The sequence below is a fragment of the Sinohyriopsis cumingii genome, chromosome 1, assembly GCF_028554795.1.
Source record: "Sinohyriopsis cumingii isolate HCF-2022 chromosome 1, ASM2855479v2, whole genome shotgun sequence".
Taxonomy (NCBI): domain Eukaryota; kingdom Metazoa; phylum Mollusca; class Bivalvia; order Unionida; family Unionidae; genus Sinohyriopsis; species Sinohyriopsis cumingii.
Window position 1 is genome coordinate 89309605 of NC_142961.1, and position 25403 is coordinate 89335007.

At 36.9% G+C, this 25403-nt stretch overlaps 1 protein-coding gene across 1 annotated transcript in view; it reads right to left on the reverse strand.

The window, feature by feature from the left end:
• LOC149807312 (HEAT repeat-containing protein 1-like) overlaps positions 1-25403 on the reverse strand; it is a 178280-nt gene that overhangs the window by 25448 nt on the left and 127429 nt on the right. The window contains exons 41-43 of the mRNA XM_089965190.1: positions 16834-16931; positions 16355-16512; positions 6414-6572 (exon numbers count right to left, since the gene is read on the reverse strand). Of these exons, the coding sequence (XP_089821316.1) occupies positions 6414-6572; positions 16355-16512; positions 16834-16931 (415 nt within the window). The remainder of the gene's footprint in view (positions 1-6413; positions 6573-16354; positions 16513-16833; positions 16932-25403) is intronic.

Below are 25403 nucleotides of genomic sequence, written 5' to 3' on the forward strand. Positions count from 1 at the left end.
TGAAATCTTATATTCTAAAGGTTGAAATATTTTTAAAAAATTGTCATATGCTGAATTTTCACATCAGAATATGAATTTTTCATCTTAAAAGTTTTTACCATACACAATATATGAGCTAGACACCTTACTTATGTATAGCAACATACATAAAAATGAGAAAACATGATGTCAAATCCTGCACCACACTAAATGCTGAACACTTTGCTGAGCTATAATGTTCTTTTTGATGATAATTGGCACACTTTTGCTTCATTCCTGATGTTTTCTAAAAGTTTAAATTTGCTTCATGAATTTTTTATTTACAACAAATAAATACAAATACAAACAAAATGACATTTCTGACCTTAATAGCTGAAATAACTGGCAAGATTTAAGAAATAAGGACTTGAAAAGAGATGTGTATGTAAATAAATAATGAACTTATTTTGGTGTTTCAGTTTTAAATAATTGATGAGAGTTCCAGGATGCAGAAATTATGCAACAATGAAAACAGGTATAATTTATCTTTTGAAACAGAAAACCTTTTCAAGTCATTATATCTATACCCAATGTGAGAAAGATGCCAAATTTAGCTTGTGTATATATTGATTGCATTATGCCTACCTAATACCAGCATCACATTAAAACTGTTTGACAGATACTCCTGTAATTTTGCTGCACTACTGCATGATACTGAAGTCAGAACTTAACTCTTGTCTACAACAACTTTGAGGACTTCAATGATCAATCAAATCAAAGCAATACATCAAGGCCTAGATATCATAGAGGTACCACATGAGGTGATCGAGTGACAATGGCATTCACTGCATAAAGTGCAGTAGATGAAACCATAATATTTACCATCAATCACCTAAAGGTACACATAGCTCCATGTTGCCAGATTTCTCATCAGTCAAAAATAATGGTTTGCACAAAGCAGCAGACATCATGCTAAGATGTCCATCACTGAAAAATCACTTGGATATTCATATTTTAATACATTTACATCTTTATGGACAGATACCCTTATACAGAGGTCACCTGGTCTCAATGGACATTCTGAATTTCCCACAGGAAATTTCCTAAATAAAAGTGATGTTTCATGGTTCCAGCAAAGTATTTTTAAGGGAGTTTTCTAGGACTTCCAAAAGTTTTAAAGGAATATTTTGTCTTAGGGAAATTAAACCATCTCCATGTGTTACTTTGTCAGTTACCACTCTTGTACCTTTGATCGCCAAATTATTATTTAAGTTATTTATTTATTCATTATTTTCATACAATATATAAGTAACAAAAGTTCTAAATGCAAAATGTTCAATATTTTTCAACAAATTTAACGACTTTTCAAAGCAGGCCCTCAAATTCAAGGCTACTTCAAGGTTGAGTAAAATATGTGCATGCAACTGTCACCTGCATTCCTATTTGTGGTCTGGTGTTTCTTAACCAATTAATAGTTTCTCACAGTTTTATGTGGTCACAAGAGCATATCAAGAGTGACCAATCAGTGTATGTTCACATTCTACACAATACATAGAAAAGCTTACCATGTTCTTGTCCCCCAAAATATTATTATGCTGGAAACACACAAACAGAAATATTCTTGAATAGGTGAAACTAAAACAAATACACAGTAAATTAGTTCTCTTTTAAACTTTTACAATGAATACATTTAGTACAGTCATCAAAGGTGTCACCCTCGTGATAAAAGGTGCAGGGTTTACATTGAGTATTTACCTCAATACGTGTGTTGTGTGTTTTTGGATTTTTTAAGAAGCTTTAATAATTTGAGTCATATCACTACAATATCTGCAGTGTGACACTTTATAGTGATGTCTATCACTAAGGCATCATGCTGCAGACGAATAGCATCACATCCCATCCAATCACATTATCCTAACACCAGGCTGACCAGTCCTAATACAAACCTCATAATGCTGAGTACCAAGTGAGGCAGCTGTTGGTACCATTTTTTATAAGTCATTGGCATGACTCAGTCAGGGTTTGAACCCTTGACTTCCAGCATCCCAGGCCGAAGTTTTAAACACTTACACCACTGAGTGGTTGTTACCTCAGCTTTGAATTTTTCAAGTAATATCGTGGCTCAATTAAAATTCTGACAATAACAATGGAGAGATAAGCCAGCTGAAAGTTAACTAACATACTTCTTTGAGTTTAAACACACATCAATTCATGTTATCTAAATGTCTTTCTTGGAAAAGGAAATGCTTCATGCCTGTGCACTCAAATGACAGCTTATGGCAGTAAGAAACCATTGGTTGGAAAACATATAGCCACTGACCATGAATGCAGTGACCTTTTAATAAATGGCTTTTACAAAGGAAATTCCAAGTAAAGAAATGAGAATGCCCAATGAGTGACCATTAAATAATACTAGCTGAACATGTCATTACATATCTTCCACACTTTTAAAAGCTATGCTATTCAGGGAAAGGCCTAACCCATGGTTAGAGATATGCCACTGCACATCATCTACACTTTTAAGCTTATTAGCCACTTGGGGGAAAGGCCTGACCCTGGGTCAGTGACATGTCATTGCATTTCTATGACACTTTTAAAAGCTATGCCACTCAGGGAAAGACCTAACCCAAGATCAATGACATGTCATTGCATTTCTATGATACTTTCATAAGCTATGCCATTCAGGGAAAGGCCTAACCCAAGATCAATGACATGCCATTACATATCCTCCACACTTTTCTTTTACGCTATGCCACTCAGGGAAAGGCCTAACCCAAGATCAATGACATGTCATTGCATTTCTTTGACACTTTTATAAGCTATGCCACTCAGGGAAAGGCCTAATCCAAGATCAATGACATGCTTTACATATCCTCCACACTTTTCTTTTAAGCTATACCACTTGGGGGAAAGGCTTGACCCTAGGCAAATGTAGAAACATTTCTCTCTTCATATCCAGGCATTGCATATATTTGGTTATAGAGTAGAGACCTTGACAGTTTCCAATGGCACATCTCATAATCTAAAGAAATGGCATAGGGTCTGTGCTGAACAAACAACTCATCATACATGCCAAACCCCTAGGAGGTATAAGCATAATTATTGCTATTATAAGTGTCAATTAGTGTAATTTGGGCATATATTCTCTATACTACATGCCTGAATTAGAGTACATATAAGATACACTTTTACTACTAACCTGACTCTGCTGCCTAATCAAAATTCTTGTCACAAAGGGCAAAATCCAGATGGATTAGAACCAGAATACAAGCACAAAATATACAGAAAATTTATTTATATTCAGCACTCATCAACAATTCTACATGTGTAAATTTCGCTGAATGATCAGCAACCAGAAATCTGCAATGAGAATCAGGTGCTCAGATTGCTGTATTACATTACTCTCGTATACTTCTTTTAAAGTTTGTAAAGCAGTGTTGATTTGTGTTTTTTTTTTCCTGATCTGACATGTTCTTAAGTTAGAAAAGATCCATCTGCTGTTAACATTTTCCATCATATAGCATCCACTACTCACACTGTAAAGTATTTCACTTAACATCTGGCACCATTTTCTGGTAAAAACTGGTTAACAACATCCCTAGCTTATCAATAAAATGAATCTGTGAAGCAAAGTTCACATTTGAAGAAACCAGTCTGTTTTCTTGGAAACGGGTCATATACAGTTGCTATAAATAGCAATAAGGAAAGTACGTTTAGACTATTCTCATGGAGAAGTCACCTTTTTAAAAATATTCTCAAATTTATATCAGTGGAAATAAAGAGATGATAATAAAAATGAGAATTCAATTTTATTTTTTAATGTACCAAAAAGGCATAGTCCATATACAGTGTAGGGTAATGAGTGATTTGGTGAAAAAAAGCGCAATGATTATGCCAAAAGCATAATGCTTGGCATGTATGACTCATTTCATCTCATGTCCTTCAACCCTTCATTTGCTTGTAGGATGTGAATCTCAAGTTTCCAAGTGATAACTTCTGGACAGAATCCTCCCACCCCCAGGACATGACCCAGAGGTGTAATGCAAACACAATTACAGACTTATACAATTAGCTTTGATAATGACAGGGGTCAACGTTGAGATCTACACCTATGATACATAAAACAAGGGACTGACATTCTACTGGCCAAAAAGAGTTTCCAGGAATTCAAAATAAGACCTTTCTTGAACAGTTTTATGCATTGAAACTGCTGAGAATTGAAACTATCTCTAATACTCTTTAGAAAGTCCAACAAATAAAATTTAGTAACAAACATATTTTCTTTGTCAAGTTAACATCTTCAAACAATACCTGTAAAGTGTAGGACAAATTTTATGACACAGCCCTTGACTTTGAACCTGATATCATGATCGAAAATCATTGAACCTTGTATCATGGATAGAAAATCATTGAACCTGATATCATGGATAGAAAATCAGTGAACCTGATATAATGGATAGAAAATCAGTGAACCTGATATCATGGATAGAAAATCATTGAACCTTGTATCATGGATAGAAATCACTGAATCTGATATCATTGATAGAAAATCATTGAACCTGATATCATGGATAGAAAATCATTGAACCTGATATCATGGATAGAAAATCACTGAACCTGATATCATGGATAGAAAATCACTGAACCTGATATCATGGATAGAAAATCAAGGAACTTGTTGCAGACAATATTAAGATATATCCATGTACTAAGTTTGCTTAAATCTATAATATTTACACACAAAACAACATGCCACCCCCAAACAAGTTATTTATGAGACTTCATTCAAGATAGATATTCCCTAGTATGGCTTGATAGAAATCCATTCATACATCTAAAAATCCAAGACATTTTACCTTAAAATTAATGTCAGAGTGCTAACTATCAAGCTGTTCATTAAATAAAACTAAACAGATAGTCTGGTCAAAATTCACTTGACTCCAAGGTCAATTTGGTCTGCTTCTGAACATTTTTTCACAAAAGTTCAGATATGTTTGGTGGTCGATTTTGCACCATTTTTATTCAGAACCAATTCATAAATGTGCCAGAACAGTATTAGTGAAATCCCATGTAAATGTCACCATTCATGTTAGAGTAGTGATAACAAGATTTTCAAGATGGCCACTGTGGTGCCAGTCTGAGGTCAAGCGAACACCATTTTCATTCAGAACCATCTACATATTGCAACAGTAGTGTTTTAGTGAAAACCCCATGCTGACATGGAAAGTTGCATCAAATAGATTTGAAGGGTAGCAGTTACGGCTGGGATTTTAGAGGTTAGATCAGCGTTATTTCAATATAAGAATAGCTATACATCACAGGAAAGAAATGCTATATTTTTTAAATGGTGGTTATGTCCATCTGTTTAGGAGAAAAAGCCGTTATGAGATTTTTCAAATTTGGTTTGGTTAAATTGGCATGATTCTCACAAAGGACAAACTACATAATTATAAAGTAGTGTTTTAATGAGTTAAAATCCAATATCGATACATTCATCCCTTTAAGGGCAAGGATACAATTATTTCAAAGATGGCGATCAATGATCAGCTCCATTCTTATTCTGGGCCAAAAGAAATCACAAGAAGTATTTAAGTAAATATCCCATGATGATTTGACTGTTTGGTTGGAATGAGTGGCCTTAATAAGATTTTTAAAATGGCTACCACAGTGGCCATACTGGATGTCCAAGGGGCACCATTTTTTATTAAGAATCAAGAAGACATCATAAGCAGTCTTTAAGTGAAAACCCCATGTAAATGAGATCATCCATTCAGGGGGAGTAGTGATAACAAGACATTAAAGACGGCTACAAAGGAAGACATATTAAAAGTCAACTAATCACCCTTTTCATTTAGGACATACTAAACATCCATTCAGCAGATTCAGTAGTGGTAACATTACTATCAAGATGGCCACAGAGTAGTCATATTTGATATCATATCAGCATATTATTTTGCTTTTGGCATGGCATGTATAAACTAGCATTTTCACGAATGTGCAAGCTTAAGAGAAGCTCTTACAGAAGAAATTAAATCACATGTTCCCAATCCGTGTAACATATTTCACTCTGTGCTAGATCAAGACATGGTTAAGTCTACAAACTGAGATTTCCTGTAGTTGGTGTTTTATTGAGCACATACTGAACTTGCTTTTTTAATAAATATTTTCAACATTTTTATTTTTGGCTAATTAGACCTTGGTATAAATGCATTAAGTTTCATGCCAATCATTCTGGTAGTTCAGGAGAACAACAAACAAACTTGTACTAAAACAAACTTGTGCTAACATACAGATGAATAACAGACAATAGGCATAAGCTGGTCTGGTGTTCAATCAGCAAAGCTAACAAAAACTGAAGACAATAGACAAATAGGCTGTCACAGAAAACTGAAGAAATACAATGTAGGAAAGACAATAAAAATACAATGTTTGTAGTGGGTGGTATGAAGACTTACTCTGGCAGCAGAATTTCTTGTTTTCAGCAAAATCTGATAGTTGAGAGCTTTCCAGAGTGAGTCATCCTGTGCAGCAACAGCAAACTGTACAATACATGGCACAAGGTGATCTGAGATCCGACTACTGTACATCTCCTCACTTCCCTGCTCGTTCTCAATCTGATCAAAATAGCAAAGAAATATAATGCAAAGTGTATCACAACTGTATACAAAACCAATTCTCAAGTGAACAAAATGTGAACAAATCTCTCTCTCTCTTTATATATATATATATATATAACATTGTCTGGCACTCTTAGACGAGTCACATTTTAAAAGTATTTTTGAAGATATTTTTGCTGTTTAAAACATTCTATGATACCTGGTCTGATGCTTTAAAAAAAAGTGTTTTTATATTATATGCACACCTGGGCAGTTGGTATATGTCAGCTTGTAAATGCCTACACTCTTGTGGGACAAAGATCAACAGTTAAAGGATGAAAATGAAGAGTGTGATTATCAGAAGGTAGCTTGCATGACACCATCTAGAGATAAGTGATTCAAGTTGGCCCAAGATGCAGTGATAACCCTAGACTGTGAGAACAATCCACCTGGAAAGAGTGGCTGCCAAAATATCAGAGGAACTGTTGAGAGAAGAAAGAGATGATTCTGAATGTTCCCTATCTTTTTAGAGGAAACATATGAAAAATTACTTAACACCAAAACCTGACAATGGAACTTGTGTTGTTCATCCCTAGAATAGGTAAAACTGATGCTGAGAATCTGAACAGGGATACCTTAAGACAGTTTATTCTTAACTGGCAAGAAAGTGACTCTGAAATCCATTACCACGGATCATTAAACAAACCTATTTCAATGACAGGGCATGAATTTCACTCCTCCGATGCTAAGGTGAGCAGGGATACTGTCTTATGGGTACAGTCCTCGAAGGAAGCTTCACTCAAAAGTTGATAAAAGGGTTTTGATAACTTATAAAGGTCACATGAAAGAACATATTTAAAGGTTCCATCCAGGCACTAATGAGTATGATATATATCTCTGAAGCTCAAAATACCTAATGATATTAGAAAGATGAGAATTTGAACCAATGGCAGAACTCCTACAGAACATATGAGTTTTCGAAAGGGCTAACCTATAGCCCTTAATGGTAAGTAAAGGTCCCTTCTTGGGGGTAGTCTCCTGGGCTTGTCTACCAACAGAATGAGCAGATCACTGAGCCATGACCTTTGGGGTCACTGGATGCCCATCAGGATGAGCTGAGATATGGAGAGTCTGCAGATTGATGGGTGAGAAGACATGCATACAGAAGATCCCACTTTAGACTGAAGGCATCCATCTTTCAGTCCCTCTGATCTAGTATTGGAAAGATATAAAGAGGCAGCTTGTTGTTCAGCAAATAAGTCCACTACTGGCCTCCCACACAGCTGATAAAGTGCCTTTACTACTAACTGGTGCCAAGATGATTCCAAGTGGACCACATGGTCCCATCTGTGCAGGCTGTCTGCCAGGATATTCCTCTTTGCCTAGAATATGGAAGAATCTGATACTGATCCAGTGCGAGATTGACCATCAAAGAATGTTCCAGACTACTAAACAAAGAGAAGTGGCCCATGGCCTCCCTGATTTTCCAGACTTCTATGCAAAATGAGGAAAGTGTGCCTCCTTGATGCCTGTACCACGCTACCACTGACGTCTGAGGTGATCATAAAACAACAACACCTTATGAGGATGACACAGCCTTGCAGGGTTAGGAATACTGCCTGCATTTCTGTGTTATTGATGAGAATGGTGAATTCTTCACAAGACCTGGAAAATTACACATCTGGCTTTAGGTGAGCACCCCTTCCCAAATCTGACAGGTTTGTGTAGAGAAAAGAGTTGGGTAAGGGGCTGCGAATCTGGGCTCTTGGCATTTGCCCTTTTGGGCCCACTCTCCTTCAGATGTTATGTCACTCATACATTTACCAATGGCTCAGGAGCAAGGTTAGCACAGACATTTTCCTGGGGCCAAGAGAAGATCAGACAAAAGAAAGGATTTACTCTCCTGTTTGGCTCCTTATGTCTGTGTCCACCCCCAGACTCAAGGACTACTTGAAAAGTGAGGATATCAGCTAGGACCTGGGGCCATCTCCCTGTGCCCTGTGAAATCCTTTTAAGTCTTGCAGAAGGGTTGAATCATAGTGATAATAAGTGATAACTTTTCAGCTGCCTCCTTTGATCTTTTGACAACAGAATTGTGGTCTCCAGGAGCTTTTCAACCTCTGCAGAGATGCTGCCTTGGACCATAGCAAGAACCTGTTGAGGGCTGCACTGCTTGATGTAGAGACACTCTTAAGTGGTGCCCTCCCCTTCATAGCATCATAAGGCCAACTTGAACAACAGCACAAGCATCCCCAGTTAAAAACTCCCTCCTGCCCATCCTTTGCTAGACAAGGCAGTTATATAGGCCAACTAAGGAAGTCTTCAGACCCTTTCCTTACTAATATGGAGGGAGGCAGTTGGTCTTAGGGAGTCACACTCTCTTCTGCATCATACTAGTAGGTCAGCAACTAAATCTTTTTTTCCAGACACTTGGTCAGGCATCACAGATGATGTTTGAGTCCTTTACAGATTAAAGGATGGTTAATGGCTTCAATTCAACAACCACCCCCCTGCCCAAAGTCCCAATTTCCTTTCACGAGTTCAAATTGGTTCATCTAAGAGGTGTAGATACAGGTACCTCTACGGAAAGACAAAGAGAGTGTGGCAAATAACCGAAGTCCAGGATTCTATTCTTAGATCTTATTTGTAATGAATAAAAGGTGCAAAATTTTTACTCTTCATTGATCATTCTGCCTTAAAACAATGTTTGTGTAAAGAATGCTTTAAAATGGAGACAGCCACCCTGGTCAGAACTGCCTTAGGGCCCGACAACTGGAAAGTATCCTCAGATACGCAGAATGTATATTATCACATATCCATCTTCCCACCTCACATAAAATAACAGTGAATTTGTGTCAGTCAGAAGGTATTTAATTTTGGGCTCTTCTGTGCAGCTTTGCTTCTGCCCCCAGAGCCTTTACCAGGGTGTTGGAGGTAATAGCAGCTCACCTGAGGTCTTTAGGGATCCCAGTCTCCTTTATTTTGATGGCTGGTTGAAGCAAAACATCCTCAGAGATATACTCCTAAAGGACATATCATGCTGTTGGTTGATGGTGACTTGCTTGGGTCTACTATCCAGTGCAGAATACTTTGCGTACTAGGGGGTGATTTTCCTTACCAAGCAAGAGAGGGTTTATATTCCATCAGAGAGAACTGCTCAGATTCTGTCCCTCAGAGTGATTCTTATGACCAAGATTTTGTTTTTGTATTACTTGTACCATTCTCACATCTAGCAGTGCAACCCTCTTCAGGTTCTTGATGAGGTCAAACAAGATTTTTCAAATTCTTATTTGATAACTAGTTGGGAAAACCTCATGAAATGTTGCTTGCCCTTCAACACCTGCCACTTATTTTCATAAGCAGACAAGTGGAACTATTTTTTAGACTACAAATAAAAACATATACAATATCAAGGTTATAAAAACAAACACCATGAAATTACAAAACAAAAACATGCAGATAATAATTAAGGAAGTAACATTACTGTCTTTTAATCTGTTCCTGCAATCAAAATAGGAGCACTCTTGAATGAGGACACAGTATCATTATGTCTATGGTCTATGGGCAATTCATTCTACATAGCTGGGCCCCATTATGCAAAAGAATGTTGTTCATATGACTTAGTTTTAACAGTGGGAACAATGAGAATGCAAATATCGAAAGAGGAGTGTAAGTTTCTAGATAGAGTGTACACATGGGTGAGGTCAGATAAGTATATTGGACAGGAGTTTGATTCTGGATTGAATGAGTAGCCAGTGAAGGTTAGAGAGGAGGGGGGAGGTGTGCTCAGTTCTTTGTACTCCGAGGATGATCTCAGCAGTTGTATTTTTAATTTTTTGAAGTTTCTTAAGTAGATACTACGATGAATCATATAAGTACACTAGGAACACAAAAGTGATTTAGTGGCATCAGCTGAAGAAAAAAACTAATGAAGCTGATGCATCTCAGTTCCACGTATGCAGCCTTGCATATGTCAATTACATGTTGGTGTATTGTGCTTGTACTGTCAAAACTAACAAAACAAGATTACACTTTTAACAAAACTAAATTTCTTAAGTCCTGATGGGGTTTCATTTTGTGAAGTACAATTGTGATAGGTAGCAATTTATTTTTTACACAGACTGCAAACATCAGTCATTCTAGAGTGTATGATGTCTGTTGACAAAGCAACACTACACAGCATGTTTGCTACTCCCTCACAGCAATGCAGAATGTAGAAAGATGCTGAGGGAAAGTCAACAAGATTTTCAGGTAAGCTTGAACAACAGTACCATTCAGTCTCAAATGAGTACAAGATGAACATGAATAACATTTGTATTATCTAGAACTATTGCAAATGCAAAGACTGTAGCTAATTAAGAAAATATTCCACTGGCAAATGGATTTTAAGACAGAAACTTAGTATATTTTTTTTATTCAATGTCTGTGTGGATGTGTACATGTGAGTGTGTGAAAATGTGTGTGTGATGCTACTTGACAGTGCCATTTGTTTTATAAGTTCATTAAAGAATGATGTTATTTTCTTACACCACTCCCTCAATAACTTGTGCCCTGATAATTTACAAACCCGCTTATAACGTGTTGGTCAGGTGTGGATCCCAGTTTTAAATCAGAAAATACCCCAAAGTGGATTCCTATTTAATGAACTTGAAGAAAATCGCAATCAAAATTGGTAATGGAAACATTGATATATCGCTCATTTTATCATCGAAAACAGTAGATAGGACCTGAAAATTTTAATGAACATTATGAAATACCAACTTAAAAAGAATGAAAATGTCACTTATGCCTAGTGAAGGCAGTACTTTAGTAAATAAATATAAACTAAATATTTTTTATGCCTAGTGGAGGCAGCACTTTAGTAAATAAATAAAAACTAAATATTTTTTATGCCTAGTGGAGGCAGTACTTTAGTAAATAAATAAAAACTAAATATTTTTTTATGCCAAGTGGAGGCAGTACTTTAGTAAATAAATATAAACTAAATATTTTTTTATGCCTAGTGGAGGCAGTACTTTAGTAAATAAATATAAACTAAATATTTTTTTATGCCTAGTGGAGGCAGTACTTTAGTAAATAAATATAAACTAAATATTTTTTTTATGCCTAGTGGAGGCAGTACTTTAGTAAATAAATATAAACTAAATATTTTTTATGCCTAGTAGAGGCAGTACTTTAGTAAATAAATACAAACTAAACATTTTTTTTATGCATAGTGGAGGCAGTACTTTAGTAAATAAATACAAACTAAATACTTTTTATGCCTAGTGGAGGCAGTACTTTAGTAAATAAATATAAACTAAATATTTTTTTATGCCTAGTGGAGGCAGCACTTTAGTAAATAAATATAAACTAAATATTTTTTTTATGCCTAGTGGAGGCAGTACTTTAGTAAATAAATACAAACTAAATATTTTTTTATGCCTAGTGGAGGCTGTACTTTAGTAAATAAATACAAACTAAATACTTTTTTATGCCTAGTGGAGGCAGTACTTTAGTAAATAAATACAAACTAAATACTTTTTTATGCCTAGTAAAGGCAGTACTTTAGTAAATAAATATAAACTAAGTATTTTTTATGCCTAGTGGAGGCAGTACTTTAGTAAATAAATATAAACTAAATATTTTTTATGCCTAGTGAAGGCAGTACTTTAGTAAATAAATACAAACTAAGTATTTTTTTATGCCTAGTGGAGGCAGTACTTTAGTAAATAAATAAAAACTAAATACTTTTTTATGGTGGGTACGTGGGAAAGCCTGCCAGTAGCTTCTCGTGGGTCGGTGGTTCTTTCCTGGGTTTTTCAGGGTTTTTCCTCCACCATTAATACTGGCCGCCATGTATAGCCTATCGTGTGCTGAAAAATGGCGTTAAACACTACAACAACAACAACAACAACAACAACATTTTTATGCCTAGTAGAGGCAGTACTTTAGTAAATAAATACAAACTAAATATTTTTTTATGCCTAGTGGAGGCAGTACTTTAGTAAATAAATATAAACTAAGTATTTTTTTATGCCTAGTGGAGGCAGTACTTTAGTAAATAAATACAAACTAAATATTTTTTATGCCTAGTGGAGGCAGTACCTTAGTAAATAAATACAAACTAAGTATTTTTTATGCCTAGTGGAGGCAGTACTTTAGTAAATAAATACAAACTAAATATTTTTTTATGCCTAGTGGAGGCAGTACTTTAGTAAATAAATAAAAACTAAATATTTTTTTATGCCTAGTGGAGGCAGTACTTTAGTAAATAAATACAAACTAAGTATTTTTTATGCCTAGTGGAGGCAGTACTTTAGTAAATAAATACAAACTAAATATTTTTTTATGCCTAGTGGAGGCAGTACTTTAGTAAATAAATACAAACTAAATATTTTTTTATGCCTAGTGGAGGCAGTACTTTAGTAAATAAATATAAACTAAATATTTTTTATGCCTAGTGGAGGCAGTACTTTAGTAAATAAATATAAACTAAATATTTTTTATGCCTAGTGGAGGCAGTACTTTAGTAAATAAATACAAACTAAACATTTTTTTTATGCATAGTGGAGGCAGTACTTTAGTAAATAAATACAAACTAAATACTTTTTTATGCCTAGTGTAGGCAGTACTTTAGTAAATAAATATAAACTAAATATTTTTTTATGCCTAGTGGAGGCAGCACTTTAGTAAATAAATGTAAACTAAATATTTTTTTTATGCCTAGTGGAGGCAGTACTTTAGTAAATAAATACAAACTAAGTATTTTTTATGCCTAGTGGAGGCAGTACTTTAGTAAATAAATACAAACTAAATATTTTTTATGCCTAGTGGAGGCAGTACTTTAGTAAATAAATACAAACTAAGTATTTTTTATGCCTAGTGGAGGCAGTACTTTAGTAAATAAATACAAACTAAATATTTTTTATGCCTAGTGGAGGCAGTACCTTAGTAAATAAATACAAACTAAGTATTTTTTATGCCTAGTGGAGGCAGTACTTTAGTAAATAAATACAAACTAAATATTTTTTTATGCCTAGTGGAGGCAGTACTTTAGTAAATAAATACAAACTAAGTATTTTTTATGCCTAGTGGAGGCAGTACTTTAGTAAATAAATACAAACTAAATATTTTTTTATGCCTAGTGGAGGCAGTACTTTAGTAAATAAATACAAACTAAATATTTTTTTATGCCTAGTGGAGGCAGTACTTTAGTAAATAAATATAAACTAAATATTTTTTATGCCTAGTGGAGGCAGTACTTTAGTAAATAAATATAAACTAAATATTTTTTATGCCTAGTGGAGGCAGTACTTTAGTAAATAAATACAAACTAAACATTTTTTTTATGCATAGTGGAGGCAGTACTTTAGTAAATAAATACAAACTAAATACTTTTTTATGCCTAGTGTAGGCAGTACTTTAGTAAATAAATATAAACTAAATATTTTTTTATGCCTAGTGGAGGCAGCACTTTAGTAAATAAATGTAAACTAAATATTTTTTTTATGCCTAGTGGAGGCAGTACTTTAGTAAATAAATAAAAACTAAATACTTTTTTATGCCTAGTAAAGGCAGTACTTTAGTAAATAAATATAAACTAAGTATTTTTTTATGCCTAGTAGAGGCAGTACTTTAGTAAATAAATATAAACTAAATATTTTTTTATGCCTAGTGGAGGCAGTACTTTAGTAAATAAATATAAACTAAATATTTTTGTATGCCTAGTGGAGGCAGTACTTTAGTAAATAAATACAAACTAAATAATTTTTTATGCCTAGTGGAGGCAGTACTTTAGTAAATAAATACAAACTAAACATTTTTTTATGCCTACTGGAGGCAGTACTTTAGTAAATATTTACAAACTAAATATTTTTTTATTAACTTAAATTTGTGTTCTAGTTTTATCTTCTAGTTCCTTTTAAGTGTAATCATCATAAGTGCAATATGTCCTCATGTAATTAAATGTAAAACGTGTCACTCAACTGTAGCAGCTATGTCTGTGAGCGTTTCTGAGAACCTAATTAAGTGCTGACCGTGTTTTGATATCAGACTAGTGGAAGCATTTGTTGTATTGTTGCACTAAATAAAAAGTGGGCCTCCTTTTCTTTTATCACATAAATTAATGTCTTTTGAATCAAAGGAGGTCGAAGTAACAAAAAAGTTAAAAGGCATGAAAATCATGCATGCTTAAGAACCAGCAGCCCTGGTCATATGTAGGGTAACTCATTTCAGTCAATCAATCGAACACTGTTATAAATCTTATTGTGTATGTAATCTAATAAAACTACCTTAAATTAACCTACTCAATTATAACTGATTAAAGATGTCAAGGCAACTAAGCAAAATGAGTAGTTCATAAAATAAAGAGCTCTGTTTCACAGATACAGACAATTGTGGGGAAAACGAGTTTCAGAGAATTCCCAAATTCATACGCTGAGATATGCTAAAGAATGATAAGAAGTTTCACTGTTACGTGCAATGAAATCATGGCATCAATATCTTACTAACTGAACAATTAAGAAACTGAGTTTCAATGTAGATGATGGTCTCACGAAATGCTGCATTTTTTTAAATAAAAAGGAATCTTGTTTGGTAGTGTATCAACAGTCTGATTTACTGCTTGGAGAATCCTTATTTCGGAATATACTACCCACAACACTACTGGAACCAGACTAATCAACAAAACAAAAAGCCGTGACATAATATACAAATGTTTTTGTGCACCATGTTGGTTGTGGAAACCAGCTAGAATCATGTTATCAATCTTTCAGATGTTGGACATTTTAATGATAAATGTAATTTATACAGAATAACGAACAACTTCATCGGAAAAAATTGACAATTATTCTCGATGCGATTATAAAATGAGGATTCATTCATTAAACAGCCCAGTTCCCCCCAACCCCGCGGTTCTCTGGGTGTCGAATGGATTTTTTGGCGGTTCCTCGGTAACTCGTGCCCTCACTTATAGTGCAGTCTAAGTTTTTGGACCTTGATGTGCAAGAGTTATCAAGGGAGAGGTATTTTCTAATCAAATTTGAATTTCTAAAAATTTTATACAGGTTATATGAAAAGATAACTTATTCCCACATGCACTGGCTTTCCTTAGGAATCTCAAAACAGTTTTGAGTCCCCCCCCCACCATCTCTGGTAATAGGGAAGGTATGGTAAAGCCTCACACCAAAATTTTGTTTGAAGCCATGACATCTTCTTAAAGTTATTTTCTTCATCACTATCATCATCAATAGTGTTGTTGTCATTGCTGCTACAGTAAAACCTGTCTTGAGAGAACACTACTTTTACCAACAAAAAAGTGGTCTCTCTGATCAGGTTTGTACAAAAGACCAGTTTTCAAGAACAAAATTCAATACTGCTTAAGGAAAAATTTCCACATTCACTGATCCAGTAAAAGGCTGTGTATGGTAACACCTACCTGATCCACTAAAGGCTGTGTATGGTAACACCCACCTGATCCACTAAAGACTGTTTATGGTAACACCCACCTGATCCACTAAAGGCTGTGTATGGTAACACCCACCTGATCCACTAAAGGCTGTGTATGGTAACACCCACCTGATCCACTAAAGGTTGTGTATGTTAACACATCTGATACATTAAAGGATGTGTATGGTAACACCCACCTGATTCACTAAAGAATGTGTATGGTAACACAAATCTGATAGACTAAAAGCTGTGTATGGTAACACCCCCTGATCCACTAAAGGCTGTGTATGGTAACACACATCTGATACACTAAAGGCTGTGTATGGTAACACACATCTGATACACTAAAAGCTATGTATGGTAACACCCACCTGATCTACTAAAGGCTGCATTAAACTGTCAAATCTCTCCTTGTTGACAAACCCTTCTGTGTCATAAAGGAAGCATTTGTGTAGGGAGTCAAGAATGTACAGTAGCAACTGACATGACTTCTTTCTCTTCTTTCTATCCTCAGGGAAGAATTTGGTACCTAAAATGAAAAGTTTTCCCCCCGTGTACAAACATAATGTCAAGCTGACATATTCATCACAAATAGAATGAATAGAAACTTGTTGGATAATGTAATGAAATGGTGTACAACAAGACAGCTGAAAAAGTCACAGTATTTTAGAAAGAAAGCAACAGTCTACAACTGTATTTTTGAATATCAAATTATATTTTTGTGTGAAATCATAAGCCAACCAATAATTGGGACTGCAGAGTTTATTACACACCAAGAAGAAATTTTTTCTCTTCACTTTTACACACATGCACACACAAACACACAGACACACACACAAACTCAATTCACCTGACTTGGCCTTGCAATTTTGGTTCAGCATGGATGCTGCATGTTGAAAGATGTGCCCAGCAAACAGAGTAAAGAGACCCCTTAAGCTGTCAGCCAACCTGAAGAAAAAAATACACCACTTAATGAGATCTGTCAACTGACTGGCGGTACATGTCACATTCACCTGACTGAACAGAGAAAATTGGATTTAAAAAAACATTTCTAAAAGCATGAAACATGTTCTTTGAAGTCTTAGTTTTTTAGCTTTATAGCCATTCTAAAAATAAGTCTGCACAAATTACATGAGAATAGAAATAATAATGTAGGGTTTCTTTAAGCAATCATTTTCAAAGTTTCATGTATAAACATACAGATAACAAGACCTCGAGTAATTATATCAGATCTTTTATGTAATTAGAATATTTACTAGAAACTAGAACAAAATGACGATTATCTGCATCAATAAAATGTCGATTAAGTTTTTGCTAGCACATAACTCCATCAAACAAGAGTCCCTCAAAGAGACTGATGCTCTACTTCTTGACAGAATTTACAGGAATTAAAAATAAGACAATTTCAACATTTTAGCTACTGAGTGTTGAAACTGTTTTCTTGACTGTTAAGATTTTCACATTATGCTATGTGTGAGCCACTGTTGTGGCCATACTCTCTGTGTGTCTGCTTTGGATTTTTAACATAGCTTTAACAATTTTTCAGTCATATCGCTACGATCTCTGCAGACATGTAGTATGATGTCCCACCCAGTCACATTATCCTGACACCAGGCCGACCAGTCCCAACATTAACCTCTTAATGCTGAGCACCTAGGCAAGGCAGCTGTTACTACCATTTTTACAAGTCTTTGGTATGACTTGGCTGGGGTTCAAACCTGTGACCTCATGCATCTGAGGTGGATGCTCTAACCACTAGGTCACTGGAAAGGTCCCATACTAGATGTAAAATAAATATCATTATATTTATGATAGGACATTAGAAGACTGTTGATGAAAACCCCATGCCAATAAGACCATACATTCAGGAGGAATAGCAGTAATGAGTTTCTCAAGATGTCCATCAGGACAGCCATATTTCATATATTAAGATTGGCACCATTCACATTTAGCTCCAGCAAGATGTTATACAAAGTCTTTTGGAGAAAATTGTATAGATGGCTTCCTATGCTGGCCACATAGGATGTTCCAATAGAACTATAGTATTTTCATCTGGGCCCAACTACACATCATATTCTGTTGAAATCCCTATAATGATTTAACTTTCTATTCAGCAGAAGTAGCATTAACAAGACTTTTTCAAAATGTATGTCAGATGAGCACTTATTCTGTATTGGTGCAACTAGACATCAAAAGTTTTCCTGCTAAAATCCCAAGATGATATAACCATCCATTCAGTAGTAGTAGTAGTAGTAGTGATAAAATTTGTATCTGACCTGCACCATTTTCATTTTGTACTAACCAGACCTTGGTAGAAGTGTCATGAGCAGCAGATGCCCCTCTACATTGCCTTCACAGACCTGACGAAGGCGTTTGACCTGGTCAGTCAGAGTGGACTCTTCAGACTCCTGCAGAAGATCAGCTGCTCCCCATGACTGCTTGCTGTCATCCTGTCATTCCACGAGAACATACACAGCACAGTGTGCTTCAATGGCACAACATTGGAGGCCTTAACAGTCATCAGTGGAGTCAAGCAAGGCCGTGTCCTTGCGCCGACGCTCTTCACCATCTTCTTCTCCATGCTTCTCCAGTACGCCTTCAAGGACTGCAGTGAGGGAGTATACATCCATACCAGGGCTGATGGCAAGCTGTTCAACATCACCCGTCTCTGTGCTAAAACTAAAGTCACAGAGGTACTCATCCATGAACTGCTCTTCGCCAACAATGCAGCCTTGACATAACACACAGAAGATGGACTGCAGCAGCTGGTATGCCACCTCTCCCATGCCTGTAAGGACTGACCATCACTTTGAAGAAAACAAACGTCATGGCACAGTACGCAGACTCCCCTCCCTCCGTCACCATCTATGGGTACAACTTGGAAGTTGTTGAGGTTAATGGCAGGATTGCCAAGGCAGCAGCAGTGATGGCCAGACTTAACCAGAGGGTCTGGCCCCCCCCCCCCCATCCTCACTGTGACGACCAAACTGTGTGTCTACCAGGCCTGCGTGCTCAGCTCACTCTTCTACAGCAGCGAAACATGGACCACCTATGCGAGACATGAGAGGAAACTCGACAGCTTCCATCTGAGATGCCTGCAGCGCATTCTGCATGTCCAGTGGCAGGACAAAGTACCCAACACAGAGGTTCTGGATTGTGCCAACATGAACAGCATGTTCTCCATTCTCAGCAAGAGGTGCCTTCGCTGGCTTGGCCATGTCAAGAGAATGGACCCAGACCACATTCCCAAGGACCTGTTATATGGGGAATTAGCAGAAGGTGCACGAATGACTGGACAACCATGTCTGCGCTACAAAGATGTTTGCCAGAAGGACATGAAGATGGCCAATATCAATGTCAACAACTGGGAGAGCTGTGCTAATGACCATTCCACCTGGCGCCTATCTGTTAGACAGGGCATTCGAAAAGCTGAGGAAGACAAAAACATAAAGCAAGCTGAAAAGAGAGCTAGAAAGAAGGAGAAACAAAAACTTACTCTGGAGCTACACCATCATCTCCCGTAGATGGATGGATGCCAAGAGAGACCTAGGGATGAATGTGTGATCTCTTTTGCTCTAATAAACCCTTGTTTAATTAAAGTAACATATTACTTTCAAATAGATGAAAGGCTCCATAACAGAAATAATGTTCCTGAATTGGTAAGCAAATTATTACTAACAATCAAAAGTCTATGAAGCCTCTAGTTGGATATCAGTATAGACATAATCCTTTTTTGGTTACAGGAAACTCTGATAATGCATTTCACCTTGCTGGCACAACAACTCAAAGAAACATTTTTAAGCTGACTGATAACAGGATCCCACTTCCTCATAAATCTCTCAAGAGGAACTCAGATTTCATCTGTGTATTCATGTATGCTTAAAATGGCATTAAGACAGAACTACAGATCCTGAAACATGTAATTTTATCAAAACTGCATTTCGTTTGTATTTTATGTTGGTTCCATGTGTAGTGTAAACAGAGAGAGAGAGAGAGAGAGAGAGAGAGACACAGAGAGATGTCTTGTTGTCAATAACAGTGTGCTTTAATGAAATAGCTGATGTATCGAGTACAAAAGACATCAATGATTTTTTTTTAATTAAGAAAAGTTAAAGTCTGAAAGTCAGAAAACTGAATAAAATCCAAAATTAATTCAGCATATGGACAAGAAAAATTCCAAACTTTAAATTTATCTAGGTTAAGAGCTTTTTGCAAAATTGTGCTAATAGGAATTGGACTGAACAAATCTAACCCAGAAAAATAATCACTGACATCAAGAAAATATTTTTTTACAGTCTGTACAGGCAAAGTATATCTAAAGAACAGAAACATGATTTGTGCTTGTAGACAAGGAAGTCATAGTTTAAAAAATGTAGAAAGTATTTGAAAAAATTTATATAATGGCATGAAACACTAATCAGATCCCCTACATATGCATACAGATATACCAACCAAACATTTTTTCTGTTTCAAAGTGATTTTGCCCAAATGTTACAAGATTGTAATCATACGGTCATCTTAAAATAAATACAAATTCGCCAAGTTAAACCAGATTATAGCCAATTGTTATGTATATTTAATTTGTATTGTTTGTTGGCTTTTCTTAAGGACAGTATCTTATGTATAGTGGTGTACTGTCCAAAACCAAGCTCAAGTTGAACCCAACCGGCAATATTTGTTTTGAAAACAACAGAATATATAGCTAAAAGTTTCTCTATGATTGTAGATTAAATATTCAGATCATTATTGATGTAAACATGTTTACCTGAATCTGAGTTTACGACAGTCTTGATTTTTACATTAGAAACTCCTAGAATGGAAAATTCCATCAAGTTGACAGCGTGTTTCCAGATAATGGTTATTGTGACTGAGGTAAAGGAGAGGTGTATATAATCCTATCTGCCTAAGAATTAATCATTCTTGCCTTAACATCTGAAATTGAATTGGTCTTACTGTTGTGTTCATTTGTTCATTTGGGTGGATTTATTCATTCAAATTATTATTCACTGGAATTACATTTTAGTGCCATCCTTTAACTGGTACTAAATAGCTGACATAGCTTTTCTACAACAAAGTTTAAAAAATGAGTTTATAAAACACAGAAGTGTTAGTTTCCCATTTACCTTTAATCTTTGTTCTTAAAGCCTGCTTCAGAAGTTACTATCATTGTTCTTCCCATGAAACCAGAGTCTGCTCAATGTGTGTGATTTAGATTTTTAAGGTAGCTTTAAAAGTTTTAGTCATATTACTACGATGTCTGCAGTGTGGCAGCTTATTGTGATGTTTAGCACTGGGACATAATGCCGCAGACATTTAGCATCATGTCCCACCCAGTCACATTATCCTGACACCAGGCAGGCCGACCGACCCTAACACTAACCTCTTAATGCTCAGCGCCAAGCAAGACAGCTGTAAGTACCATTTTCCCAAGTCTCTGGTATTCTTCGGCTAGGGTTTGAACCTGCAATCTCCTGCATCCAAAGCAGATATTCTAACCACTTAGGCCAATGGAGCAGTTCTCTGCTGAGTGAATGCTTAGAATAACCATGGTGACAGCCAGTGTTACGAGACTAGTTTATGCTTCAGTAATTAACATGGTTAGGTACTACAGCAGAAAGCTCACATGAAAAGCTTATCATAGTGTTGTATATAGTATAAGTAGAGGAGAAATGGGGCTTTTACACTGGGCGCACTGATACAGGTACAAAACTTCTAAAGAACATGTATGAATCAAGGTTAACCAATGTTAGTGCAGTAGTCCCCCTCTTATGTGGACACCTATCTGCACCAGTAAAGTAGCCATGTAAAAGGGGTGGTCTTTCCTGAGGGAGACTATATTTGAGAAAAGTATATATATGTGTATGTAGTAAGAAACCTGCAAGTAACCTCAAAGCATTTAATATCTTCATTTAAAAGTAACATTAATCAGGGTTCATACAGGTAAAATATAACAAAATTCAAGGACTTTATTTTGATTTTCATGGAGTCTTATATCTGAACTCACCACAGATATCTACATTTGGAACAACCTTCAGGCTGACTTATGGCTCATGTAACAGCATATTACTCTCCCAATAAAGTTCACTAACATAGGTACAGTAAACAAAAAGTCATATTAACAAAAAGTTTATTAACAATTTCTTCCTCTGTACTTAATTTCTCTTCAACTCCTTGATCTTAGCATCCAGCTTTTTGCAAAGACCTTCATCAATTCCAAGTTTCTCCTCAGCTCCTTTGCTATTAGCATTGGCCTGTGCAAGAAGTTACCACTTTAGTCATTTCTGCTTTTAAAGACAGTTCATCTGCTTTTTTCATGAGTATTCCATAATCTAATCTGGCCTGCTTTTTTCTTAACTTTTTTATGGTGAAATCCCTGACGGGAGAGAAGATCACAGACCATGGGCAACAGATGGCCAGATGGGTGGAGCACTACTCAGAACTATACTCCCGAGAAACGTCAGTCACTGATGCAGCCCTCAGCAGCATAAAGAATCTGCCCACCATGGAAGAGCTCGACAAAGTGCCAACCTTAGAGGAGCTCAGCAAAGCAATCGACTGCCTTCCAAATGACAAAGCACCAGGTAGTGACAGCATCCCGCCCGAAGCTATCAAACGTGGAAAACCAGCATTGATTAAACCACTGCACGACCTACTTTGCCGCTGCTGGGAGGAAGGAGTAGTCCCCCAAGACATGCGTGATGCCACAATTGTGACCCTTTACAAAAACAAGGGCAACCGCAGTGACTGTAATAATTACAGAGGGATCTCGCTCTTGAGTATTGTTGGTAAAGTGTATGCCCGCATCATACTCAACAGGCTGCAGTTGCTGGCAGACCGTGTGTACCCGGAATCACAGTGCGGCTTCAGAGCAGGCAGGTCGACGACAGACATGATCTTCTCCCTACGACAACTCCAAGAGAAGAGCAGAGAGCAAGGTCAACCACTCTACATGATGTTCATCGACCTCACCAAGGCCTTTGACTTGGTCAGCAGGAAGGGCCTTTTTGAACTTCTGAGTAAGATCGGTTGCCCCCCAAAACTCCTCAGCATGATAATCTCTTTCCATGCAGATATGAAGGGAACAGTCCTGTATGATTGATCATCCTCAACTTCCTTCCCAATTAACAGTGGTGTGAAGCAGGGCTGTGTGCTGGCACCAACACTTTTTGGGATCTTCTTCTCCCTGCTCCTGTCCTACGCCTTCGACACGTCCACGGATGGCATATATCTACACACCAGGTCTGATGGGAGGCTGTTCAACCTGGCACGACTGCGCTCAAAGACCAAAGTGAGAGCTGTGCTCATCAGGGAGATGCTTTTTGCAGATGACGCAGCTCTTGTGGCCCACACCGAGGAAGCCCTCCAGAGACTGGGAGACTGTTTTGCTGTTGCCTGCACGCAGTTTGGTCTCACAATCAGCTTGGAAAAAACAAATGTCAGCGTGCAAGATACCACCATTGCCCCTTCAATCAAAATCAGCGGTGTCACCCTGGAAGCAGTCAACAACTTTACCTACCTAGGGTCAGCCATCAGCAACACTCTCTCGATTGATATGGAGCTGGACAGAAGGCTTGGAAAGGCAAACACCATCATGGCTCGATTAACAAAGAGGGTTTGGGAAAACAACGCGCTAACAGAGCACACCAAGGTCCTAGTCTACCAGGCCTGCGTTCTCAGCACCCTTCTATATGGAAGTGAGACGTGGAGTACCTACATGAGGCAAGAATGCCGGCTCAACTCCTTCCATATACGGTGCCTAAAACGCATCCTGAAAATCAGCTGGCAAGACCGTGTTCCACACAGCGAGATCCTGCAGCGTGCAAGTACCCCCAGCATGTACTCCCTGCTAATTAAACGCCGCCTTCGATGGCTGGGTCACGTCCGACACATGGAGGATGGAAGGCTGCCAAAGGACATCTTATATGGACAGCTGGCCACTGGCATGAGAAGAGTCGGACGCCCCTCACTCCGTTTCAAAGATGTGTGCAAGAGGGACATGAAGTCATGCAACATTTCACCCGATGGCTGGGAAGAGCTGGCTGAGGACTGAGGCACCTGGAGACTGATGGTAAACAATGGCATATCAGTCGCTGATGCGAGGAGAGGCCAGTTGGCGGCAGAGAAACGTAAGAGAAAGAAGAACGCAACAACAACCACAGTAACGCAGACTTCCCAGTATGTCTGCACCAACTGCAGTAGGGACTGTCACTCACGTATAGGCCTGCACAGCCACAGCAGACGTTGCCAACAGAGACAGACAACACCCCAAGGGCGCTATTCGCATGGTCTTTCGAGACCGAGTCGCCAATGATGATGATGATGAATTTGGCCTGCTTTTTTCTTAACTTTTTTATGGTGTTCTGCAACGCTAAAAACACAAAAGTAAGATGTTTTCCTTTCGGCACACAAAAACTTTGAAGCCAGAGTACTGTCTGGAACATAGCATGAAAAACGTCAGCAATATGTTCATTTGATTTGTAGGATGCATGTGTGACCACAGTATGCAATATTCATAAAATTTCTGACTTCAGAACTCGTTCTTGGAAAGGAAGTTGTAAATATTTGCAGATGTTGACTGTGTGGTTGAAGCTGCATCAGATGTGGGTGGGGGTAACATCAATCCCATCATTAATTTATTGGAATGCGACTCTGTCTTGGATATAATGTCAGTGTCTCTGGCACATGTCTTGATTTTATCTGTTTTTATTCCAAAATAATACGAGCTCATTACTGACATTGACACTTCACTTTTCTGGTGTTTTGTACCTTTATGGGTGATATAAGGGCACTCACAGCAATAGCCCCGATGTCTATAACACACAGCTTTGTCTTGGCCCAATTATAGGAGCCTTTCCATTAAAAACACACTTCCCTGGCGACATTTTCATGCAGAAACCAAATAAGAAATAGAAAGCTGCCATATTGCTGTTCCCACATTGCTGCTAAACAGAAATCCTGAGTAATCTCTCTTTCCTTAGTTATTGAACAAGCCACAGAAAGTAAAAGGCATATAGTCGATCGAACATAATTTTTCCACAGAGGTTTCTTTAAAAAAAATATTTTGGTCTTTTATTTTCTTAAAAATTCAAGCACTTTTTAAGGATTTCTGCTCATTTTCAAGCACTTTTTTAAGGACTTTTTCCCACTGACATTAAAAATAAGCACTTTTCAAGAGGATTTTCAAAAAATAAGCACTTTTCATCTAGCAGTTGAAAATTCAAGTACTTTTAAAATCTGTGCAAACCCTGTTAATTATTAAATGTTCTTCTTGTCTTAAGAATAAACTTATTTCATGTGAATACACATTATTAGTTCTTGATTTTTAAGCATTAAATGTCAGTGAGGTATTGATGGCATGCATATTACAAAACTATTCAAACACATTGTCATTTAAATCTTGGTACAAACATCACTTGGAAT